The sequence below is a fragment of the Syngnathus typhle genome, linkage group LG1 (genome assembly GCF_033458585.1).
Source record: "Syngnathus typhle isolate RoL2023-S1 ecotype Sweden linkage group LG1, RoL_Styp_1.0, whole genome shotgun sequence".
Lineage (NCBI taxonomy): Eukaryota > Metazoa > Chordata > Actinopteri > Syngnathiformes > Syngnathidae > Syngnathus > Syngnathus typhle.
The window spans coordinates 18,224,288-18,247,205 of record NC_083738.1 but is presented as its reverse complement, the minus strand read 5'-3'; the positions used below and the strand labels follow the sequence as shown (position 1 = coordinate 18,247,205).

General features: G+C 41.2%; 4 protein-coding genes across 4 annotated transcripts in view; 3 read left to right on the top strand and 1 right to left on the bottom strand.

Moving 5' to 3' along the window:
- Nucleotides 1–250: 250 nt before the first annotated feature.
- On the top strand, nucleotides 251–4,200 carry ccng1 (cyclin G1). The gene is made up of 6 exons (XM_061299792.1): nucleotides 251–447; nucleotides 1,515–1,778; nucleotides 1,853–2,103; nucleotides 2,195–2,273; nucleotides 3,061–3,171; nucleotides 3,260–4,200. Exons 2-6 carry the CDS (start codon nucleotides 1,515–1,517, stop codon nucleotides 3,449–3,451), a joined length of 897 nt encoding a protein of 298 aa, XP_061155776.1. The 5' UTR covers nucleotides 251–447; the 3' UTR covers nucleotides 3,452–4,200.
- On the bottom strand, nucleotides 3,657–5,400 carry nudcd2 (NudC domain containing 2). The gene is made up of 4 exons (XM_061300925.1): nucleotides 5,048–5,400; nucleotides 4,817–4,865; nucleotides 4,593–4,744; nucleotides 3,657–4,505 (listed from the first exon to the last, which is right to left on the bottom strand). The coding sequence occupies exons 1-4, from the start codon at nucleotides 5,234–5,236 to the stop codon at nucleotides 4,422–4,424; spliced, it is 474 nt and encodes a 157-aa protein (XP_061156909.1). The 5' UTR covers nucleotides 5,237–5,400; the 3' UTR covers nucleotides 3,657–4,421.
- On the top strand, nucleotides 5,377–13,221 carry gabra6a (gamma-aminobutyric acid type A receptor subunit alpha6a). The gene is made up of 10 exons (XM_061296527.1): nucleotides 5,377–5,817; nucleotides 5,898–6,004; nucleotides 6,377–6,444; nucleotides 6,717–6,937; nucleotides 7,023–7,105; nucleotides 7,185–7,328; nucleotides 8,155–8,307; nucleotides 8,795–9,045; nucleotides 9,813–10,060; nucleotides 11,445–13,221. The coding sequence occupies exons 1-10, from the start codon at nucleotides 5,768–5,770 to the stop codon at nucleotides 11,464–11,466; spliced, it is 1,347 nt and encodes a 448-aa protein (XP_061152511.1). The 5' UTR covers nucleotides 5,377–5,767; the 3' UTR covers nucleotides 11,467–13,221.
- A 522-nt stretch (nucleotides 13,222–13,743) lies between these two features.
- The window catches only part of gabrb2a (gamma-aminobutyric acid type A receptor subunit beta2a), a 29,439-nt gene continuing 20,264 nt past the window's right edge, over nucleotides 13,744–22,918 (top strand). The window contains exons 1-3 of the mRNA XM_061295544.1: nucleotides 13,744–13,875; nucleotides 13,970–14,070; nucleotides 14,280–14,347. Of these exons, the coding sequence (XP_061151528.1) occupies nucleotides 13,802–13,875; nucleotides 13,970–14,070; nucleotides 14,280–14,347 (243 nt within the window). The 5' untranslated portion in view covers nucleotides 13,744–13,801. The remainder of the gene's footprint in view (nucleotides 13,876–13,969; nucleotides 14,071–14,279; nucleotides 14,348–22,918) is intronic.

Here is a 22,918-nt window from a genome sequence, read left to right as displayed (position 1 = left end):
AATTAAAAAAAAAAGAATTTCAGAGACGTCAGATAGAAGTTTAATTTGTATTTTAGAATACTGCATGCAGGCTACACTGAAATGACCGTATGAAGAGCATCCACCTCTTCCATTCCCATCGTGCGATTGCTTCTCCTTGCGAAAGACAAGAAAATTATCCAATAGAATTCCAGAGTATTGAACGTCACCACGGATGGCCAATGAAAGCTCGCCGTGTTAGAACATGGGCTTGGTTTTAAGGGCTACTAAACGCCAATCTGTCCTTTTCCCCGTCGCCTTACTCCAAGGGTCGGGAGTGTGCATAGGCAGATACAAAAATTCTGCTTAAAACTTTCATAAGAGAAAGTTCATACTCAAAATTTTAGGGGTAGTTCACACCTAATTCACCCGCTTTTACGCCTACGGATTCTTCTTTTAAATTGTACAACCAACGCAACTTGAGCCAAGGTAAGTAAGAGCAAACTATTTTACGTTGAAGAAATTACATATTTTTAACACCAGAGTTCACAAGAGAGGATGAAATATTTTGAACGCCCTAAGTAGAAAGATTATAAAAGCTTTGGTTGGTCGTTTGTTGTATATTCACCGATAGTTAGCTTTAGCTGTGTCAGCTAACACTTGTACGTCTCCTTGCTTGGTTATTAATCACAACGTTGTGTCTCACTTCAGGTGTCATTCTAGTTTTTCTTTTTTTTATGTAACTAGTGTTATATGACCTTGGTTTGTTGTTATTACCGGGCCTAGTGTTAGCCCTGTGGCTTAGCCTTGTATGAGCAGGGACATGCCCGGGCATGTTATCGATGGCCTTAACCCCTCACGCCCCCATTTAACAAGACTGGGAAACGTCATACACCTCCACTGCGATCTTAACGTGATCAAATAGAAGTTGCTTGGAAGAAAGTTTATATTGCTGCTCCCTGTGACGTCGTTTGCCCCCCCTCCCTTAGTCCGGTTGAGCCCAGTTTGACAGCTGCTGAGTTGCAAAAGGCCACCAGAATAACTGCAAGACACGCTGCACGTAAACAAGCTTGCTATCAGAAGCCCGAGCATTTATCTCTCTAGAACACTTGAAAAGTTATTTCGAAATAACCTTTTTTTTTTTTAACTATAAAGATAGAAACATGTTTTTAATCGTTAATCAGATTACGATTATAGTTTTAAAAAAAATCTGTTATGTTGTCCCTAAATACATTCTCAAATCTTTCATAATATGCTTGGTTAAAGATCACTTTAAAATAAAATAGTCAATGTCTATTTGAGTCTTGTATTCTTAAATGAAATTCAAAATTTAGATTATCTGCCTGCAGCAAACCAAAGATGCCATCTTCTGTTTATCTTCATTTTGTCTCGCGTGGAACTAGAAATAAAAGGGTACGATTTTACCTAAAAAATTAAAATAAATGTACTGTATATTTTACCTCATTAATTTATTTTTTGCGCACAGGAATCTGCACAGCATAGCTGTAGACACCATTTTCGTTTTTCCTAAATATTTTCTGTGATTTTCTTCACAGATGATTGACACAGTGACAGGACCCGGAGCATTGCCTTTTGCAGTCCAGCTGAAGGCCTTGACAGATCTGGAAGGCCGCTACCAGCCAAAGCTCAGCGGTCTGAGGCTCATTGAGAGCGCGTCGGATAATGGACTGAGGATGACCAGCAGACTGCGGGAGCTGGAAGTGAAAGACCTGCTGACTCTAAGCAGGTTCTTCGGGTTCAGCTCTGAAACCTTCTCTTTGGCCGTCAGCCTGCTCGACCGCTTCCTGTCTGTCATGAAGGTTTGTACGATGATGCCTGAATTGTCGAGGTTTTCACCAAAACACCTGAATGACTGTCTTTATGTTCTGCCCAGATTCAACCAAAACACCTGTCTTGCGTGGGTCTCTGCTGCTTTTACATTGCTGTGAAGTCCTCCGAAGAGAATAACATCCCCCTTCCTAACGACCTGATCCGCATCAGTCAGAACCGCTTCACGGTGTCTGACATGATGCGAATGGAGAAGATTATTATGGAGAAACTCAATTGGAAGGTGAAAGCCCCCACTGCCCTGCGCTTCCTCCGCCTCTTTCACAACTACGTACAGGAGCAGCTTGGTGCAGACAGGTGATGACAAGTTATTAAAATTGGTTAATGTTATTTAGTAGAATCATTAGTCACATGTTTAAAAGATGTATAATGGGGTTTTTTTTTTCAGTGAGAAGAAACTGAGCCTTGAGAGACTGGAGGCACAATTGAAAGCTTGTCATTGCTCCTTCGTCTTCTCCAAAATGAAGGTAGGTGTCTCATTCTGCCATCACATGACACCATACACGCCAAAAACACGATTGGTCGACCATATTTCAAATACAAATCAAAACAAATTCACAACATAAACACGAAAACGATGGCAAATTTGCCAAGTATCATGCTGATCCAAAAGGTGTTTCTAAGATGGACAGTGTTCAACATAAGGTCATTTAAAAGGATGTACCGGCAATAGAAAACTCTGAATACCCCTCTGAGCCTCCACTTGGTCCACCGGGCAGGTGTGTGAAGAAGTTCAGATAGGTAAGGTGGGGGAAATACAATATAAAGATTGAAAGATGACAACAAAAATAACGAATTCTGAAAAGTGATGGGAGGCCAGAATTGGAGTTTAATGGTTTACATAAGATGCTAGGGGGCCCAAGTCAACAGGGTGATGTGTGCAAAGAGACTGGCCACTGGGACCAAACAGCATAACTTCTGTTTGTTGAAGTTCAGTTTCATCCAAACTTTGATTTCCTCCAGACAAGACAAAAGTGGCCTTAAGGATGAAGTCTCTTTTTTGGTTTAGCGGGACACAGAGCTGACAGCAGTAAAAGGAAATATGCTTTCTTAAGATGGAACCCAGGGACAACAAATACAATGAAAACAGCAGGGCCCCCAAAATCAAATTTTGGGGAGCACTATACGGCCGTGGGCAACAAAAGCACAACACAATGTCCTGCCTGCCAAATGTTTAAATAAGTCTTGTAAAGTGTTATAGGTGATGAATTCTACTCACTCAATGAATCTTGTCTCTTCTGATTTGTTTCCCAGCCATCTCTGCTTGCTATTGCTCTCCTGTGTCTTGAGGTGGACGACCAACCTGACCCAGAGGAAAGGGACCAACTCTCGGAGGCCTTGGACAGTCTGCAGAAGCTATTAACTGTAAGTACCATCCATGTATGTGAACATTAAAGATACTGTCATTTAGATTTAAAACCAAACCAAAACTCTTTGGCCTGCTCTTCAACAGATCAGAGATGGCGACCTTGCGTGTGTGCGCGTGTTGGTGGGCAAATGCCTGGCTGAATATGCCACCGCCAAGTGCTCTAGGCCCAACGGCCAGAGACTTCGCTGGACCATTTCGGGAAGAACCGCTCGCCAGCTGAAGCACAGCTACTACAAGATCACTCACCTTCCCACCATACCCGAATCAGCTTGTTAAACTCTTAGCCGCCTTCTTGTTCCCTGACCCAAATTTCTTTTTCCGTGATTGGCTGTAACTTGTCAGGTGATTAGGCTCACCCATTTTTTTACTTAAAGATCCTCATCTGTGAGATGGTGTTCTTCAAGTAAAAAGGCTTTTCTCTCCCAATAACAGGAAGTAGGAAACCACCCACTACTATTCTGCTCAGTTTTTCTCCCGAGGGTGTGCGAGTGAGAGTATGTTCTTGTTTTGAATCCGTACCACGGTGTTTGGTATTTCCTGGAACGGGTTCCTGTTTTAAGCTAAGTATTGAACCACCTAGGTCCTCAGTCCACCATGTGGAAGAGGAGGGAGAAGGATTTTGTGAAACAAAAATATGGAACCAAGAAATCGGGCCCAAAATCCTTAACTTCCACCCTAGGTTGCTAAGCTGTCTTGAATGCACACTCCTACCCAAGGTGATTATTTTTTTTTGTAATAAAGCATGTTGAAGGTATTAACGCAGCAGTCATCAGTGGTTACGGATGAGTTGTTTTTGCCATTTGATGGATTTATTGGCACAGTGTGAAGTGCCATATGTTCTTTCTGGTTTCAGTTGGGAGCACGATGGTACCTTTTTGGTCGAAAATGTGATTTGGAATTTGCATTGCAGTAACCTTTGCTGTTTGTGTTGTATGACAAGTGTCGCTATTGGTTCCAAAATGCATTTCAAAAGGACCGTCTACAAATGGACTTGTACCTTTCAATAAACTTTATTAAAAAGTTGAGTTCATCCTTGTTTCAAAATCACCAACGTGGATAAACACACCTTTTACTTTGCTTCTTGATCGGTCTAATGTTTGCCAGATGATTTGGTCTCCATTAGGAAACAATTGGTGGCACATTTCCAAAGTCTCTTGACATTGAAACACTTTCCATATTGGACCTACTGACAATAGTGTTCTTGAGGCCAACCTAACATCCCCCAATATGGGTTTTATAGTGCAGGTCACTTTTGTAAATTTGAAAAGTCAGGACCGCCACCAGCAAAGTTTCCTGAAATCTCTGCACCACTGAAGTCAAAGCCAGGATTCTGGAGAGGAGACACTCGAATTAATTCACAAATGTCATTGAATGATGAAGTGAAAATAATGACATGCGTGTGAAAATCAAAACTAACCTCTCGCTGAAACCTCTCTAGTGTGAGCTTTCTCTGCATCTGGTCCTGGACCCAAGCATTAGCGCTGTATTCTCCCTCTAACAAAGAGGACCAGCAGTTCCCCGCCTCTCTGTTTGTCTTCATCAGTATGATTCGAATGAGACATTTGTCCTCTGTCGATAAAATGAGTAAACAGAAGTGAGACAAGGCATACTTTTTAAAAAACTTTTTTTTTCTTGACTTACCTAATGTCCATGTAGCCTCATCAGACACAGTTGCACCAAAAAACCTGCCCTATAAAAAGATGGAGATATGGTAAAGTGAAGGTGGCTGAAGTGAAAACTATTATTCGCCACTCACAACACTCAGTACTGATTATTCAATGTATTACTGTGTACAGATCACGACAGAAATGTTTTGCTAGTTTATGCTGGCTGCTTTGATTTGCTGTGATCAAGAAAAAGACAGCAGACAACCTTGATTATTTCTATCCCTTTGACGTTGAGTTCTATGTCCCTGGTGGCCAAATGGCACTTGACTTCTTTAGCCGACGTCCCTGGGGGCACGTTGACTTCAATGAATACCTCCTCCATGGTTTGGCTCCACGAACCCCAGCTTGTCTGACAGGGAACCAGCCCGCTCCTCTCGTCGAAGTGCACCGACATGTTACTCGGAAGAAATAATTTGTAATGCACCAAAAGGGTAAAAAAATGTGCACTTTAGTAATGTAACAAAATAACTATCTGGACAGAGAGAGTCTTTGATAAGGTATGTTGTGGTTCGACTCTTTCCGCAAAAGGTCTTCTTCTTTTCACTGCGGCGATGTCATTTCCGTTCAACTTTGGCGTCACAGCGCCATCTAGTGCCTATAACATTAACGCATTTGGTAACTCAAGGGAAAAAAAACCTTTTCAAGACCTCTTTTAGCTTATATATTTTTTGGATTGGTATTTACACTGCGTTTAGGCTACATGCTGACACAATTGTGGAAAAAATCTAACAGAATATACAGTTTGTCTAAAAGTAGGAGAGGATTTAGTAATCTGTTAATTGGATTACTCGTTTCCTGATGTCCCGATCACTCACTCGCCTTTTGCACAGCAACAAGTCACGTCGGCACTATTTGTTAAAAAAGTTCATTATAGTTTGATGTGAAAGAAGTTTCCGCAGCATTTATAGCCAAAATTCCTCTAGGGATGGCCATTTTTTTCTTCTATTGGATTCTTGCCTGTATCTGTGGGATAAGGTTAGACTCTCCTTTCGTCCGACATTTATCATAGATTGTCATGTTTTGTTTGAACGTGTGTGTGTTTTTTCTCTTTAAAGTCTCGGCAATGTAAATTCAAATGAGAAGATTTACTCAGACAACATCACTCGTATTCTGGATAGACTTTTGGACGGTTATGACAATAGACTGCGACCTGGATCTGGAGGTAATTCTGAAAGATTGACAGGAAAATTGCCTTTTCAGTTTGCAAGAAACATTACGTGCCAGGCTTGGTGACGAAATATTTGCACGTCTGCCTCCCCGTTGTGAGGTTCTGGCCTTGTTTGCAGTTTACATGTTATGTTAGACCAAAGACCGCATGACTTGCTCTTTTGCCTGTTCTAAATATATGAAGTGAGTCATAATGATTTCCTAGGAAAGTGATTCGAAAGATGGAAGGTATAGAAAATAAGTGTTGCATTTTGATATTTATCTCGTGGTCAAATCATTAACATGATCGGTGTCTTCACGTACATGAATATCGTGAATTTTAATTTGATGTCTTTTATTTTAGAGCACATTTTGAATTGTGTTGCAGGTGGCATTACTGAGGTGAAAACCGACATCTTTGTGACAAGTTTTGGACCTGTGTCTGATGTTGAGATGGTACGATATTAATTCTGCGATGCAAAAATGCAATGCCAGCTCTATAACGCCATTACCGATGACTTCTGAATCTATATGACAACATGTCAACGTGGGAGGGCTTAATAGACTGATGAATGATTTTCCAGAATGAGTGACAAGCGTCATCTTGTTTCTGTAAGCGCAGAAAGTTGAAATGACCTTTTCAGTGTTGTTATGCATCTTGAGGAACTGTTGTGAGAGGATGAAAGCAAAGTTTAGTATAATGATGAGAATGTTTTCATGTCTTTCAGGAATATACCACGGATATGTTCTTTCGACAGATGTGGGTTGATGAGAGGCTCAAATTTGAGGGTCCCATTGAAATCCTACGGTTGAACAATCGCATGGTAGACAAAATCTGGATACCGGACACCTTCTTCCGAAATTCCAGAAAATCAATTTCTCACAACATGACCACACCTAACAAGCTTTTCCGGATTATGCAAAACGGGACTGTACTCTACACAATGAGGTGATTATACATTTAGACGCGAGCATTTTTTTTTTTTTTTTTTTGGACAATGCGGTAATGATTTGTCTTCAACCTCTTGCTATAGACTAACAATAAGTTCAGAGTGTCCAATGAATCTTATGGACTTCCCTATGGACGGTCACACTTGTCCTCTTCGATTTGGAAGCTGTGAGTAAAAGGTGTTCTGATGATAAAACAGATGGAGTGAAGAGATTGACCAATTTTTCTCTTAAACGTCACTTTTTAGATGCCTACACCAGCAGTGAAATCGTTTTCACTTGGAGAAAGGGGCCTATCAAGTCTGTTGATTGTCCCAAAGAGTCCATGAGCCTTTTGCAGTATGATCTGGTGGGACAGACGCTGTCCAGTGAGATTTTCAAGTCCAACACAGGTGTCCACTTGTTCTTGCCGGCCTATTGTCAACCAGTCAGCTCCGTTTGTTGTCGTTTTTTGTTGCTATTGTCACCTTTCCCCAAACCTCGTCACCTTTTCTAGCACGATGAGTTTAATTCAAGTTTTGGCTTGTTACTTTGAATCTTATTTTTGTTTGGGTTTGTTGATTTAGTATTTTTGGTTATTCCATACTGCTTCGTTTTGCATTATTTGTCTAGATATTTTTAAGATTAGTCCTAGGATTTCCTCCCTGCTTCCCACGCTTGGTTCCTCCTCACTCCACCATGCAAGCCTCAAACCATAACAGAGCACTGAACAATTAATTTGGCACCTTTCCAAGATGTCTGAGTTCTCAGGCTTATTAGTGTACCCATAAATACCTTTACAGTACTGTACAGTGTTTAAAGCGATAGTGGACAGAGAGGAAAGATGGCGACCTGAGCGTTTTGTCTTTCTACAAAATGAAGTGTTTCCTGCTGTGAACTCAGCGGAATACTGAAAAGAGGACGAAATGGCTGATGTGATGCTCATTCATCAAGCAGAAAGCGAATCTGTGTGTGTGCATCTTATTTTTGCTCTGCAACACCATGCATGTGTTTAGACAGAGGAGTTGCGCATAATGAAACTGAAGCCCCCCCCCCCCCAATCATTTCTCCTACATTAGCAATACAGGGTTTTTTTTTATACTATGCTATGTCCCAGCAGGTATTTTGTTTCAAGGGCAGGCAAGGGCTTTGTTTGTGCACTTGACCCCCCCCCCCTCCCCCTCACACCTACCCTGTCCCTTCGGGCTGCTCTCCTCACACATTCTGTTTATCTTGCAGGTCACTACTCTGTGCAGGTGGTCCATTTCCATCTCCAGAGGAAGCTGGGATACTACCTCATCCAGACATACATTCCACTTATCATGGTTGTCGTGCTGTCACAAGTCTCTTTCTGGATCAATAAGGAGTCCGTCCCTGCGCGTACAGTCGCCGGTATGTCATCTTTACTGTGAATTTGAAAAAATCCACACAGCACAGTTAGTCTAAAATACATATGAGCACTTTAAGTGATCTTAACATTCAAAACAGTAATGTGAGCAATCACGTGTAATTCAATAGAAGAGATTAGAACCTGACCAATATGGATTTTTTTGAGGCAGATTCTGATATTTGGCAGAATAAAATTCAGATAAGCGATTAATTTGCCGATTGAGGAAAAAAAGAGGCAAATAGGACATTTGAATGTTTTTACCTATTGTGCTTGTTTAACTTTACAGCAGAGAGAAATAGCATCCAAACAATCAGGTGATAGCTATATCTCTCTCTTTTTTAACGGTGGGAATCTTTGCATGTCTTTATTTTTGTCTTATGTTGTAATGTGTAAAAAAAAAAAAAGACCAGCAAAAAGAGATGGAAATATTACTGCATAATATATTGGAACTCTTAATAATAATAATAACTGGCTTTTGTTTTCCCTCAGGCATCACCACAGTGCTAACAATGACCACCTTGAGCATCAGTGCCCGCCAGTCCCTCCCCAAAGTGGCCTATGCCACAGCCATGGATTGGTTCATTGCAGTGTGTTTTGCCTTTGTGGCGTCAGCCCTCATCGAGTTTGCGGCAGTCAACTACTTTGCCACGCTGCAAGCCAACCGCCTGAAGAGGACAAAAGCCCGACAAGAAAAGCTCGAGGTTTTAGCTACAGCCAGCGACGATGAAGACATCGTTTCGGTGAGCGCAGAGTCACACTACATGTTTTGCACCAGGCTGGGCAATATTGAAGCCCAAAAAGTATTTCGTTTTTTTTTTTTTTTTTTATTGTTACTCAAATCATGATTAACGAACATGATTATTCATTGATTTAAAAATCCCACATGCCTCAAAAACACCTTTTACAATATTACCCTAGAATTACAAATGATAATTTTCCTCTAAAGCTCATGGTTGAAATAAATTGCAAGAGAAAAATGAAACATATTTTTACCATTAAAGTTAGTTTTATTGAGCTCTTCTTATGCATTTGCATATTTTGTAGTAATGGCAAGCATTTTTCTCTTCTACGTACGTGCATTACAGTTGGATTGAGAAGGTTAATGATGAACATAAAGTTGTTGCTGTTAAGCACTCGTTATTTAAATGTTTTTTTCTTCTTCTTTGATGCGTTACCCATCAATCAATCATCCCACCTCTATCATTCTCATTCTTGCCTCACTGCACAGTAAATAGTAATACTTTCCGTTATAACGCTCTCATCCGCGGCCTCTTGGGATGGGTCTTACGTGCGGCGCTCATGGTTAAATGTTTTAAAAATGTCTTCAGTGTGAGAAGAACTCCAGCCCTGCATAATCTGCTGGCATCCTATGGGCATTCATCAAATTACCTGCTGTCTTTTATAAGCAGGCTTGCATGCCATCAGAAATTTCCCGTGGGAACAAACAATACTACGCAACAACACTTTGCAACAATCCCTGCACTCATGCCGTTTGCCCGCCTCCCAGGAGTCTAACACCTGCCCTCAAGAAGGCCTTAAGAGGAGAAACCACTCGATGTGCCCCAGTGAAGCAACCGAGGCGCCGCCCATGCCAATATTCCTTCAGCAAGGCTCAGCCTTCCCGCAAATCCCGCAGCTGGCTGGCACCAGCCCCATCGACAAATATGCTCGCATTCTCTTCCCCTTGACCTTCGGCCTCTTCAATCTGGTCTACTGGTTCATCTACCTGACTAAGGACACCATGGAGAGAGCCAGGTACACTTAGCCACAAAGTTATTTGATATGCATGAATATTTTACTTAATGAAAATTCCAATGAGCTAGCTCAAATGTGAGTATAATAAAATAGGGTATTCCTTGTGAAATTCATCACCAGAAGTTCAATGAACTTGAGAGAGCCCGCATTTAATTATTTTATATTGCTGGATGGAGTTTTCACATTTTGATGGCAGCTGTGGTTATATATTTGTTCAGCGCTGAATATATCACCAACAGCATCACTACTAACTGGAGAATTCCTAAAAGCCCTGCATTTTTGCTTTTAGTCCTGGTTTTGTCCGACCCTAAAGTTTTGTGTGACTTCAGCTTGACCTATTGTTACTTTTCAAGGAATTTGGGATGAAGGATATAGAAAGTTTGCATAATTCAACAGGGCTGTGAAGAAAATGAACGGGCTATTATTCTATGCAACGCATGTATTGTATCATGTATCGTACATGTCAGCTGGCCTGTGAGCCAGATGGGATCAGTAGCAGCGACAGGTCACTAATATTCATGAGCAAAGTGGCACCACATTGACGGATGAACGGCTTAACCCCAACGTGAGTCAGGTAGCACTTTGCTGTGGAATATCTTATAAGACATCCCTACAGACATTTACCCTTCCTGGTCGGCATTTAACCTCCATCTTGCACACGCGCGACAAAAGCAGCAGAAGGCCTTCTGTGAAATGTTGAATACAGTAAAAGGTTGAGTACAAATGGAGCCTCTTCAGCTTTTTTGTAAAGGTACAAATTTGTCATGTAAAAGAGTCACACACTTTTTTTTTCCTTCCAATATTGTAGTGATTCAGTAAAACAATAACTTCGCGTACCTTAATGTTTATGGTGTCTAATATTGACGAAGCTCCAAGAGAATAGGAGCCAAATAACGTTAGGCAGTATTTCATTCAAGCCTGTGTGCTTGCCTTTGTCATAACAATAGATTTACGGCACAACACGTGCCAATGAATGCATCATGCTTTTATATAAGGGTTACCTGAGGGCCGGCAAAACCCCAAACGCCTTAATGAAAACTCTCTTTCTCCACCGGGACTTGGTCACACAGGAAAATAAATCAGCTCTCACTTTGAACGACGACTCCTAATAAGTGGGCCACTTCTCCAACGCAACCAAGAAAGAGAAGAGAGGCAGATAGATGTTATGTAACGCCTGGGGAGTGCAAATCTGCTCATCATGCTTCTCGTGTTCCTGTCAGAGAATTTTCAGTGCTTGTTTTGAGAGCCAGAACGTGGAGAAGAGCTGAATCACATCTTATTTTCATATTTTCGCTGCATCGCTTTGCTAAGACGAGTCACATGTGTTTCAGTGCATATATAGATGGGGCTCTAAGCTTGTGCTGTATGTATTCTGGTCTTGCAGGGATGTGGATCGAGCCTCTTAAAAGCAAGACGGCCAGGGAAAGGGCACGTGCAGAGTGAGAGACCACCCTCCCCCCTCCGCATTCTCTCTCTCTGAAGCTCTCAGCATTTCTTCTGCTCTCATCTGACAGAGGAAATGAATCAGAAACTCATTTATTCTGCTGCCGCACATCTATTCATTTCACAGGCTGTGACCGCTGCCCACTTGTGTTCTGATCAGTAGGCCGAAGAGCTGCCCTTCACGGGTCTCCATCCCTATCGAGCCCACTGACCCATCAAACCAGACGACGACGGTCCGATAACGGCATGCGCGCCGCCTCCAGCAACGCACATGTTACATGAAAAAGAAAGCGGATGATATCATCGCCGATGGCTGCACCTGCTAGTGATGCAAGAAGGAACCAACGCTTTCAGAAGGCTGCCCTCTACAGAGTCACAGCCCCCACTGCAAGCACATCAAAGTCAACTTCCCTCTTCAAACGTGATCAAAGCTGAGAGAATGAATGGTGAGGGTGGGCTTTGTCCATGCATGACTCTGTGGGGGTTCGTTTTCTTGCACTGCAGGCTGCTTCTGAAAACGCTGCACGAGGAAAACACAATTCTTTTTATTTTTCTCGTCACAAATGCAACATAAAAAAATTGCCCAAGTGGAGCGACCTTCCCCACACTCTTAAAACTGCTGGGTTTAAAGTAACTCAAATGGCTAACTCAGCACTAAGTCTAAAAGGGACAGACACCCACTGCATTGGGTTGAGGATTTGGGTTAAGATTTCGATCCTAAATAGGGGTACAAAGTACACTGTAAAAACAGTTGGGCAAAAGAAATAACCCAATTTGGGTGAAAAATTGACTGATCCTCTAGCTGACCGGCACAGCACAAGACAAAGGTTTCTCCGCTGTCATGTCGACTTGGCAAAACTATTGTAGTACCGCAACTAATCTGTGAGAGGCAGCATTGTGCTACAGGGCATCTGTACTGCAAGAGTAGTTGTAGAAGAAGAAAAACACATGTTAGGCTGACTGTGAGCTTTTCTGGTAATTAGTGACTTTATTCTGAATGACACGTACTCAACACAGCCAGGACTTGCTCATAAGAAAGTAGTAATTGGTGTCAAGGATTCACACTTCCTGGGAGCCATCGTGACTGCTTTAGGATCTTTGTATGGAGAGGAGGATCTAAGTCACCACTAGATGTGTGTTTTGGCTCAGCTAAGTGGTTATTAAAAAGATCATTTTAAAAAATGTCCTGTGTCAGGTTTGCCATGCAGAGTCACTCGCGTAATCTGTTTGGCAGAGGTTTTATAACAGATGCCCTTCCTGAGACATGCCACCCATTTTTGCACAGGATTGGGATGACTGCCTCATCAACATGTCTTAAAGTGGTACCCAACTGGACGTTACTGGTTAGTTGGATTTGAATGCCGAGCCTCATGTCCAAAGTTAGCCAATGAGTTATGCAGAACTGTGTACAAAATTGCTACCAACTTTGTGTTGGATACATTTTTGCAAAAAACATCTGTCTTGACTTCCCCTTTAAGGTCTTTTGAGATCATGTTATGTTGGGGTGTATTTATTTACGGTTTAATGTATTAGTTTGTGTAGACAATTATAAACATACAGTGGGGTGTTACTAATTTTTTTGCTATTCCTGTCTGTCAATTATAAATATACAGTGAGTGGGGTGTTACTAATTGTTTTGCTATTTGTGTCTGGCCTTGGGATTTACTGTATTCAAATCCCATAAGCACAAAAAAATATACTGTGGTTTAATTCATTTGGTTTAAAAAACAAACAAAAAACATTTTGATTTAGATTTGTATCTAAGCACAGTATTTTCCAATGGCTTTAATTGCAATGTTTGAATTAATCTTATTTAGATTTATTCTAAGCACGTTAGTTTCCATTTTCAACTTTAATTGAGAGAGGGAAATTGGTGAGATTTTTCTGTTTTGGACTCTGATGGTGAATTTGATCAATTGCTTGAATCCCAACAAGCCACCTTGAGAGATTCGCCCAGGAAGTCGATGACAACAACCTCCTTAGCGTGAGGGACTAAACTTGTAAACGCTCCACTGTTATTGCTGGACCTTGTTGACAAATACAGGTGCGGTGTGCACGGCGAAAAAAAAAGAAAAGAAAAAAAGGGTTCTTCTCTTTACTATGCACATACAGTTGTGCCTGTCATACATTTTCTTCCTCCGCAATGGAAGCTTCTCATGCACCATCAGCCGTCTCCGCGCTTTGATCTCGGCTCGGCAGTGCGCATGCGCACCTCACTGGCTCCTCTGCACCGTCTCCGGCAAGTTGGATGTGCGCGCTCCTCACTCGCATCCCGAAACCGCCTCAAAAACTGTTGAGATGGGGAGGATCAGGAAAAACCACTTTGGGATTTTGACTTTTTCCCTGCTCGTCACTTTTGTCTGGACACAAAGGTAAACTGCTTTCACGTCGGCTGTGCTTCATGCATTGATTATCTTCATTTTTTGGGGGGCATGACACCACCTTCTCCCCTTTCCTCCTTTTTAGCGTCAAGGATCTAAAAGATCCCAGCAACATGCCTCTGGTCAAAGAGACGGTGGACAGACTGATGAACGGATACGATATTCGATTGAGGCCCGATTTTGGAGGTAAAAAAAAAAATCTATCGCGGTGATGACATGGCTCGCAAAATCTGCATTAATTGACATAATGCGGCGAGACAAACGAAATGCGAATAAGTCTATGGAAGCCGCTGACAATACGACAGAGTCGAATGGGTCGTCTGCGTGTTGTGTCACGAAGATGAAATTGATATGAGAAGATTTGTCCTCCTCTTAATGGCTGCCTGTCTTTGCAGGTGCACCAGTGGCCGTGGGCATGAATATAGACATAGCCAGCATAGACATGGTGTCTGAAGTCAATATGGTAGGTGCATCTTCAATCCTGCATAAAATCATGCGCATGCATGGCGCAGTTGAGATTGGGCTAATTAGCACTGTTTTACATGTGGATATATAAACTATGGTGTCATGTGCATTTTTAGTTGATGTTTTATTTTTATTTTTTCTCTATTTGCTAAATGCGGGGTTTGGGTGCCCGTGTCTACCGACGCGATGCTCGTCTCAGTCCCGCATTTGCAGCGTTGGTCTGTGGCCGCATTTGAATTCCGAACACACACTCAGTGGCGCACTCAGACGCACTGGCACGGCTACGCGCGCTCAGAGCTGTGTGCGTGCATGTGTGCAAGTTTGTGTGCGCGCGTGCGTTTGTGTGAGTGCATCACGTTCTCTTGCTTCACTAGTGTAATTTTGTTGACACGCACACGCTCCTCTCCTTAAGGGCTGGCATGTATTACTGCATGGGTGGGGAACCTAAGGCCCGGGGGCCGTACAGGACCATTTTATATTTAAAGGGAAAAATGGAACTCAGACAAATTTGTGTTGGATCGAAAAATGTAATCTTTACAAAACATGTGGCAGATCATGGAACTTGGTTTGGGACATAACGGTAAAGACATGTTGCCATATGTGTGAAAAATCCCACTTCATTAGAAACATTGAACGATAACAACAGTTAAGAATTGAGTTTCGCATATCAGTAAAACTAATTGATTTTCAAAATTAAATTCAGTTGTGATTGTCTTTTCAATTATCAAATTATATGAAAAGGACCCATATACACAGCAAAAAAATACCACTGCAATTGTAACTTTATCCGATTTTCTTATTCATAGTTGTATGTGTGTGAAAATGACCATTTTTGTTTTACTAATATCAATACTTTATTCAGTTTAGTTATTTCGGAGTAATTTGATGTATGAATTATTTTTAGCCCGATGCCGCAGATTCCTGGCAGAACAAAAATATAGATTCCAGAACAATTGTTCGTTTAATCATGTGTTTTCCCACTCAATCCATTTCAGTGGGGGCCAATTATATGCATATTCTCGCAATTAGTTATAAACTCATTAATCCTTGCCATGTGTGTGTTTGTATTACCAATCATACTTAACGCATTATTATTATTATTATTTTTATCAATCAACTTGCATTGCTCACCCAATTATCGCTTGTAAAAAATGATTATTTGCTTTGTTTTGAATGACTAACGCATTTCTTATACACCTTTAAGGATAAAAGGTTTGATACATTCATGTGTAATAGACACTGAAACCAGTGTTACTTGTAAAATTGTTAGAATACATTATGCTAAAAATATTCATCAAACACTTGGCCAATGAAAGGCTTCAATTCATTGCTCAGCCCCTCATCATTTCGTCATGTTTTCTGTTATGAACGCATAATGCTCTTGGAAGATTATAAAAACTGAAATGGCACAATATAATGCTAAAATCCAATTAAGTGTTCTGCTCCTTCTGGTGTGCCCACCTTGGCCACCAGGAGCAGTACCGTATAGTACAATCGTACGAGTATTGTGATGTTATCTTTTTATACACAATATGTTGCGCCACCATTTGTTCAAATGTGTGTGGTCGCTTGTCCTAGTTTTGTTTTTTTACATTGTTATCATTGAGCTAACAGACCTTTTTTAGGTCTGAGCTATGTATTGGGATTCACAAAATGGTCTAAGAGAGTAGAATTGTTACATAATCGTTCAAAAATAGTAAGAGGGATTGGAAGTGGTGATGTTTTCAATTATTCATTGGGCCATTTTTAGGCGAATGGCAAAGTGTGTTCCGTAGGTTTTGAATCGTGCCCCTCTTTGGACTGAACAATTAATGAACATCGGTAGGCTTCATTTTATTTTTATTTATCGCTCGCCTCGGGCGCAATCCTCGTGTCTCCAAAATTGTCACTTTTCAGAAGACCCCAAAAATGGCACATTGTATATACATTCACATTGCCTACCTGTGCTTTATTGAGTAATTGCTTAACAGTTGAGTTTTATGCTCATCAGCCAACGGACGCAAATTCACACGCAACTCCTACGCATGTACGTAGCTTTCACGCATGTGCATTCCTCACGTACGTACTAGATATGTCACACATCCAGAGACGTGAGGCCCATCCAAAAATTCATCTGTGAGGACAGGATGCCATGCCAGGATGGCAAAGTTTGATTCTGTGTTTGTTTTCAGCCAATTCGTAACTCAATTTGCCAGGATGCCAAATTTTGATTCAGTTAGGCCAATTTGTAACTCAATTCGAGTCACCACCGATTCATGCGCAGTTCTAGTAAATAAAGTGGCTTTCATTTTCCTTTATGCTTCATTTGCATTTACACAAACCTATAAGACCCAAATATTTATCATAAATCAAATGTCTGTAATAATACAGATTCTTTTATTACTTATGTTTGTTAAAAAAAAAAAACACACGGGAAGAGCACCTTGGAAAATGTAATTGCATTCTAAATGACAGTATTTGGTAAAAAAATGAAATTACGTTCTTTTACCAAATCGTTCAGCCCTTGCACCTGTCCAACATGTTTTGGAAGACGCTCGACACGAGCATAACAACTGACCGGTCCGAGATGAGCAAAACTGTTTACTTTTTTGGAGGATGCAGCCACGGCGGAAGTGCCTCGGGGGTCCGGGGGAGATTTGAAATAGAAACCCCTTCATTGGTTTTTCACCTCCTATTCTCCCCCCCGCCTCCATCCTTTCCCTCCCACCGCTTTGACTGGATCCCTGGCTGTGACTCTGGGCTCAGCAGCCATGTAATCCACCTCTGCCTTGCTCCAAAGGCTCCTCTTACTTAAGAACTGGGCGTCCATGCGAGCATTCATGTGGAAAAAAACACTGCTTCGTACATCCGTGTGTGGAGCCTAACACAAAACTGTGCTCAAACGCTGAATGGTGACTGACGTCACGCAGCCCCCCGTGGCCATGGCAGAGAATTTGTCCTGTGAAAAGCCAGCCGCATCTGTCTCGAATCTGACATGGCAACATTTCTGTTCAAACTCGCAAGCTAGCGTCGTGCGACTTATGTAACGGGTCAAAATGTCCTCCTATTCTCTTCACATGGACGAAATCAGAGAAGCTGATGAAATCGATCTCTCCGAAATCAATATCATCGGTGCAAGCGCAATTGTGGGGATTGAAGTTGGTGCTGGGCTGCTTTGGTTTTCCTCATCAGGCTAGGATGCCTTTAACAACACTGGGAGGATGAGGAAGGAGGGAGAGAGGTTAAGGTTATTCCTCTGGTTCTCTGTCCCTGTGGTGGCCGGCTGATGATACACATCAAGCATGTTTTGACACCGTCGACAATCTAACAAGATCAAAACAACAATGATGTCAGGGGTGTGCAGTATCAAGGCTCCATTTTCATGACCAGAGTAAGTCCCGTGTGAAACATGGCTGGGTGGATCTGCAAGTGGGAGGCCTGTGCCGCTGTGGGAGTGGACAAGGCCATCTTCAATTACGGCCAATCAAAGTTGTTTGACATAGAAAAATTGTTAATCATGTGCCGCCAAACTGTTCTAACGATAACTTTAATCATCATCAAAGTTGTATGATACAACATGCACCAACATCACGCCATGTTATGGATTCTGAAAGCGACGCTCGTGCTGGACTGCGCTTGAAAAATATCGATGATGTGATCGATTCATTGACTTTGACTTGAGACTTGACATTACAAAACAGATTCAATAATTCAACCCTGAATGGTTACACGATTAAACGGTGCAAAATATTAGAAACTCATTGTGTTGCAGGACAGTTTGACTGTCTGTGATGACATTGTCAAATCAATACAGAATGTCTCTATATGTTAAGGGGGCAGCACGGTATCTTAATGGTTCGCTAGCATGTCTGCCTCACAGTTCAGAGCTTTGGGCTTACTGTGTTTGTCTGCATGCACTCCTTGCATAATACACTCAGTGTTTTTGTCCAGAAGGTTTTGTGTTGTATATTTTGTGGACAGTCAGGACATATTGTTGTATTTGTACTCCTGCACAAAGTATTATTCAGATGACTTGAATATTGGAATACTTCCTTGGCCGTGCCTTACACTGCGAGTTGATTTGGTCTTTAACTGTAAAAAATACGTGATACATCAAGTTTGAAGCGAAAAAATGGCCAAATCAGATACCAAAGTGTTTTACCCCTGAAAGCATATTTGAAAAAGGCAGCATGTTACTAAAGAACCTTCCACAGCTTGGCTAATTCATGCATAGATGGGACTAACTAGCAGCTTTGCATCATCGCCTCAGAACAACCGTTTAATGATATGGGGATGAAGCAAAATGGAGGATGTGAAAGAAGCAGTCCTTAGATCAGCGTTGGCCTGCATGTTGGCCTGCCATCATAGCAGCGAGGGGGCCTGTGTTGTGAACAGCTGGCCGCTCGTCTAATTAAAGATCCAAACGCCTCTGGTGGAGAATGAACTCAACATTTTTGGTGGAGCTCATTGAAGTCGCTGAGGCGGCGGAGAGGCTGCTTGTTTTGGAGTGGAACAGACATTTGTAATTGGCCGTGTTCTATAATGTTTCATGTCTTAACACAAGCGGCATATACAAAATATAAGAACAAAATAAAGCCACATTCACAACGGTTGAATCCTGCTTGTCTATTCCTGACGGCAAGGATCCAGGAGGTAGACTGCTCGCAAAACTTTATTTGTTATGGGGATTGATTTTCTTTCCTTGAGTCAAGATTGAACTGTTGCCCTGTCCATGAGCCATAAATAGGTCAGTCCTGTACTTTCAATAAATCATTCTTCATGAGCCAAGAAGTGACCTGCGGGCACATTGAGGAATAAACCAATGCTCATTTGTTTTAAGAATTTGCGTTGAGCTTACACTGCAATCCCAATTTTCGAATATCACTTGGTATAATTCAGATATGTCTGATTCTTCATGACCAAGGAGGTAGACATTTGTCTGAACAAAAGAATCTGTTTATAATATTGGTCCAATATTGTTGATTTTTTTTTAGCCTTGTGTGAAACACAGCCATGGCCTGCTAGAAGTCAACACTACGGTAGCCCGACATAACAAACTTTGAGAGGGAAGAGTCCTCCGAGTCTTAGGTGTGACCACACATCCATGCTGGCAAACTGTGATATCATGGCTGAGACACCCCCCTTCGCCATGAATCCATCCATGTCCACCACTTCCCTCTCTCACCCCATTACTCATCCTCCCCACTTTGCATCTGAAATTACATTCCCACATTGCACTGTTTTGTGCTGGTGTTAGGGAAAAATCAGACACCTGTCAGAATTTGTGCAAGAGCGTTCAACAGTAATTGAAAAGGACACTTAGGTTTACCGTGTAAATTTGGTTTCCAATCATGGAATGATAAATATCATTAAATGGCACAACAGATCTCAAATTATAATGGTGACAATTTATGACAGGAAACAGACCACCTTTGGTCTAATAAGAGAAATCGATGACATAAAAACACCCTATGAAATATATCCCATATTCATGTTTTTATACATTTACAGTACTTAATTATTATATATTTTTTTAAAAAGATCTTTAAACACATTTGAAAATATTACCAACACATGTAAACATATAACAAACATATTAAGAGAGTAGGCAACAGACATGGATAACTCAAAAATATTGTATAGTGGAGCGGTGTGCCGATCACTCTATGCGTTTACAGTTAACAACTCGTTTTTACAAAATAATCTAAAAAAAAAAAACTTCTCATCTCAAAATATTCATCAATAATCATGCCCAAAGAAATACATTATAAAATTCACCTAGAGCTGTTGCTTTACGTTGGAACCTGAAGTGGAGTAGGGGTTTATTTATTAAATCCTGCAATGTCACAATCTTTTTATAACGCCAAAACTACACTTGCGAGATCCAAATGTGGATGAGGATTGATTTAAACAAGTATTGCTTCCATGTTGCATTTTCAGCATGCAACACAGTGCTGGAATTAGACTGCCCCCCCCCCCCCCTCTTCTCATCCTACTTGTTAATTACATGTAAAATACCTGAGCTCGCCGCCTGCAATATAATACTCCTCTCTGAATGTTAATTAGCTGCCTACGAATTAAAAGATTTAAACAAACCAGCTGTGGTGGCTTCCACGACAGAGGAATTAGTGGGGCGTGAGCGTCGCCCTCAGAACCGTCATTACACTGACATTAGTAAGAGAACGTGGCCGTCACATAACCAGGCATAAAAACACAAACCGATCGTGCTCCGTTTTATTTTCAGCGTGTGGAAAATAAGCTTGTGTTATTTTTATTCAGTGTTGCCATGACAACACAGCCTCTTTCTCTTTTTTTTTTTTTTCCCCCCCGCTGAAGCCGAGGAAGTCAAGGGAAGAAAACATCTTTCTAACATTTATTTTCTACGAGATGCATACATTTTTGTCCTCATGTGCATTCTTTTTATGTACTCCGAGAATGCAGAATTCCATCAAGGTTTACATATTTGCCATGTCTAAAGTCATCAGTAAGGTCATCATTGACAAAAGTGATGGACAAGCCTATTTTGATTATGAATGTGTTGAAGTCGTGACCTGACATTTGACACTGAGATGGAGGCTAAATGGGATTTTCCTTATGGCCTACATCTGGACAATGGCGGCTGGTCAATAGAGGGCGCTAGGGCACCGCCCTCCCGTTCAGCTGAGTCACCATGAACAAGACAAGTGAAATAATAAAATGAAAGTACAATATTATCCAAATAAAAATATAACAAATTTTACATATTTTATAAGAGGGTACATTGTGCAGTTAATGATGAGATTTTTAAACAATCATTTACCTATATATCGTGTCTCATTTTATGACATGAATTCCAGATAAGGGCGCAAAGACCATAGACTCTTATTGGTGAGAGTCTTTTAATTAAAAGTTCGATGTGTCGGTCCCTGTGCAATTAGTGACCTTGCCTGAGTTGGGTGTTGAATTCCAGTGACTGTACATGATTGTAGCTTCAACCTAGCATATATGTCGACATACAGCCTAGCATACAGAGCGCGTTTTGTTCAAATGAATGGAAATATTTTCATGTAATGAGTGCTGAATTTCCTTCATTAATATTTTGTAATCCTAAAAATGTTATGGCATTATCAGTGATTGGTATTTTAACTAAATCATTTCAATTTTGCAGATATGAATCTTTCCAATGATCATTGATTTACTTTGATTTCCTGACTATCTGTCATTGTTATTGTCATAAAGATGTCTTAATTACAAAGAGTAGCTTATTTTGTGTCTTTTGACTGCTCTATTGACTCCGCTGAGCTCTCCAGCCAGCTTCAAGATACGAATGGCAGCTGCAGGACAAAGTCATTAGTTATGCTAAGTGGACGCGCAGATTAATATGGTCAGAAGCATAATTATAGCAAAAGAACAACACTTAATCCCGGGGCTTTCTTGCATGCAAACTGGGCTTTTCCGCTTTATATTTAATCCGTGGTGACTGGGCCTTGTTTGTAAATACTAAGTACTGTATGTCTGTATGCATGACAAGAGCCATTATTGCAGTCCTGATTGTAAAATCTGAACAATACTGTATATGATTACATTATCCATCCATCCATCCTGAACTGCTTATCCTCATTAGGTCACGGGTGAGCTGGAACCTCTCCCAGCTGACTTTGAGCTTTAGGCAGGGCGTATCATGGACTGGTTGCCAGTCACTCGCAGGGCACACGTATATAGACAGCTATTTACACTCTGATTTCATATCATGGCATCGCATAGCACAGCATATAACCCGGCATTTCCTTCAATTGTATTTCTCCAATAAAAGACGGTTCCATGCGTATGTATAGGTATAATATACATTAAAGTGGACCAATTTGATTCGGTTTGATTAGATGCACTCACACTTTTTAAATAAAAAAAAGGATTTTTCCGATAAATTTTCATTCCAACCTTATTAAAAAAATTGTCGCTATTTACCCTGGAAAACTGTCTAAAATAATCAATTTTTTTCCCCTCATCATATACTAAACAAAGTCACCACACTGAAAAAATTCACAAATATTCCACATTTCAATTTGTCAATTTCTAATTTAGCGGTATGAATATAATCAATACATGTTTGGTTTTAAGAACTCATTCTTTCAAGACTGTTCAGTGCAAAAGGGGCACCAGGTTGAAATTAGCCTCGCTGTTCACTCGAGGCTGGTACCGAAACAAAAAGCTCTTGGTGGTTGGTAGTCAAACACCGCCATTAAAGGCCTTTAATGTGTTGATGACTTCCTTAATGATTCTGTCAGGCACTTTCTCCACTGAAGCTAAGTGGCTGAAAAAATAGCTCGTTGACTGCAAACGCCAAAGAATCATACGAGCATCATCGGGTCCCTCGGGGTTAGGGGAAGGGCGGAAGGCGGGAAATCGTTCAGAATGCCGTTTCATTTAATTAGACGTCCGCATGTAAGCAAATGCAGTGAGTGCAATTGAATGACTGAATTATGACCGGGTGATGTGCAATTTGATAGCACCATCATCAGCAGTTGGTGCCCTAACATTACGGTGCCAAAAAGTGCTCACTTATTTTGGTACCTGTCGCGAAGGTCTCTATTTTCAGAGACAGCCACCTGCA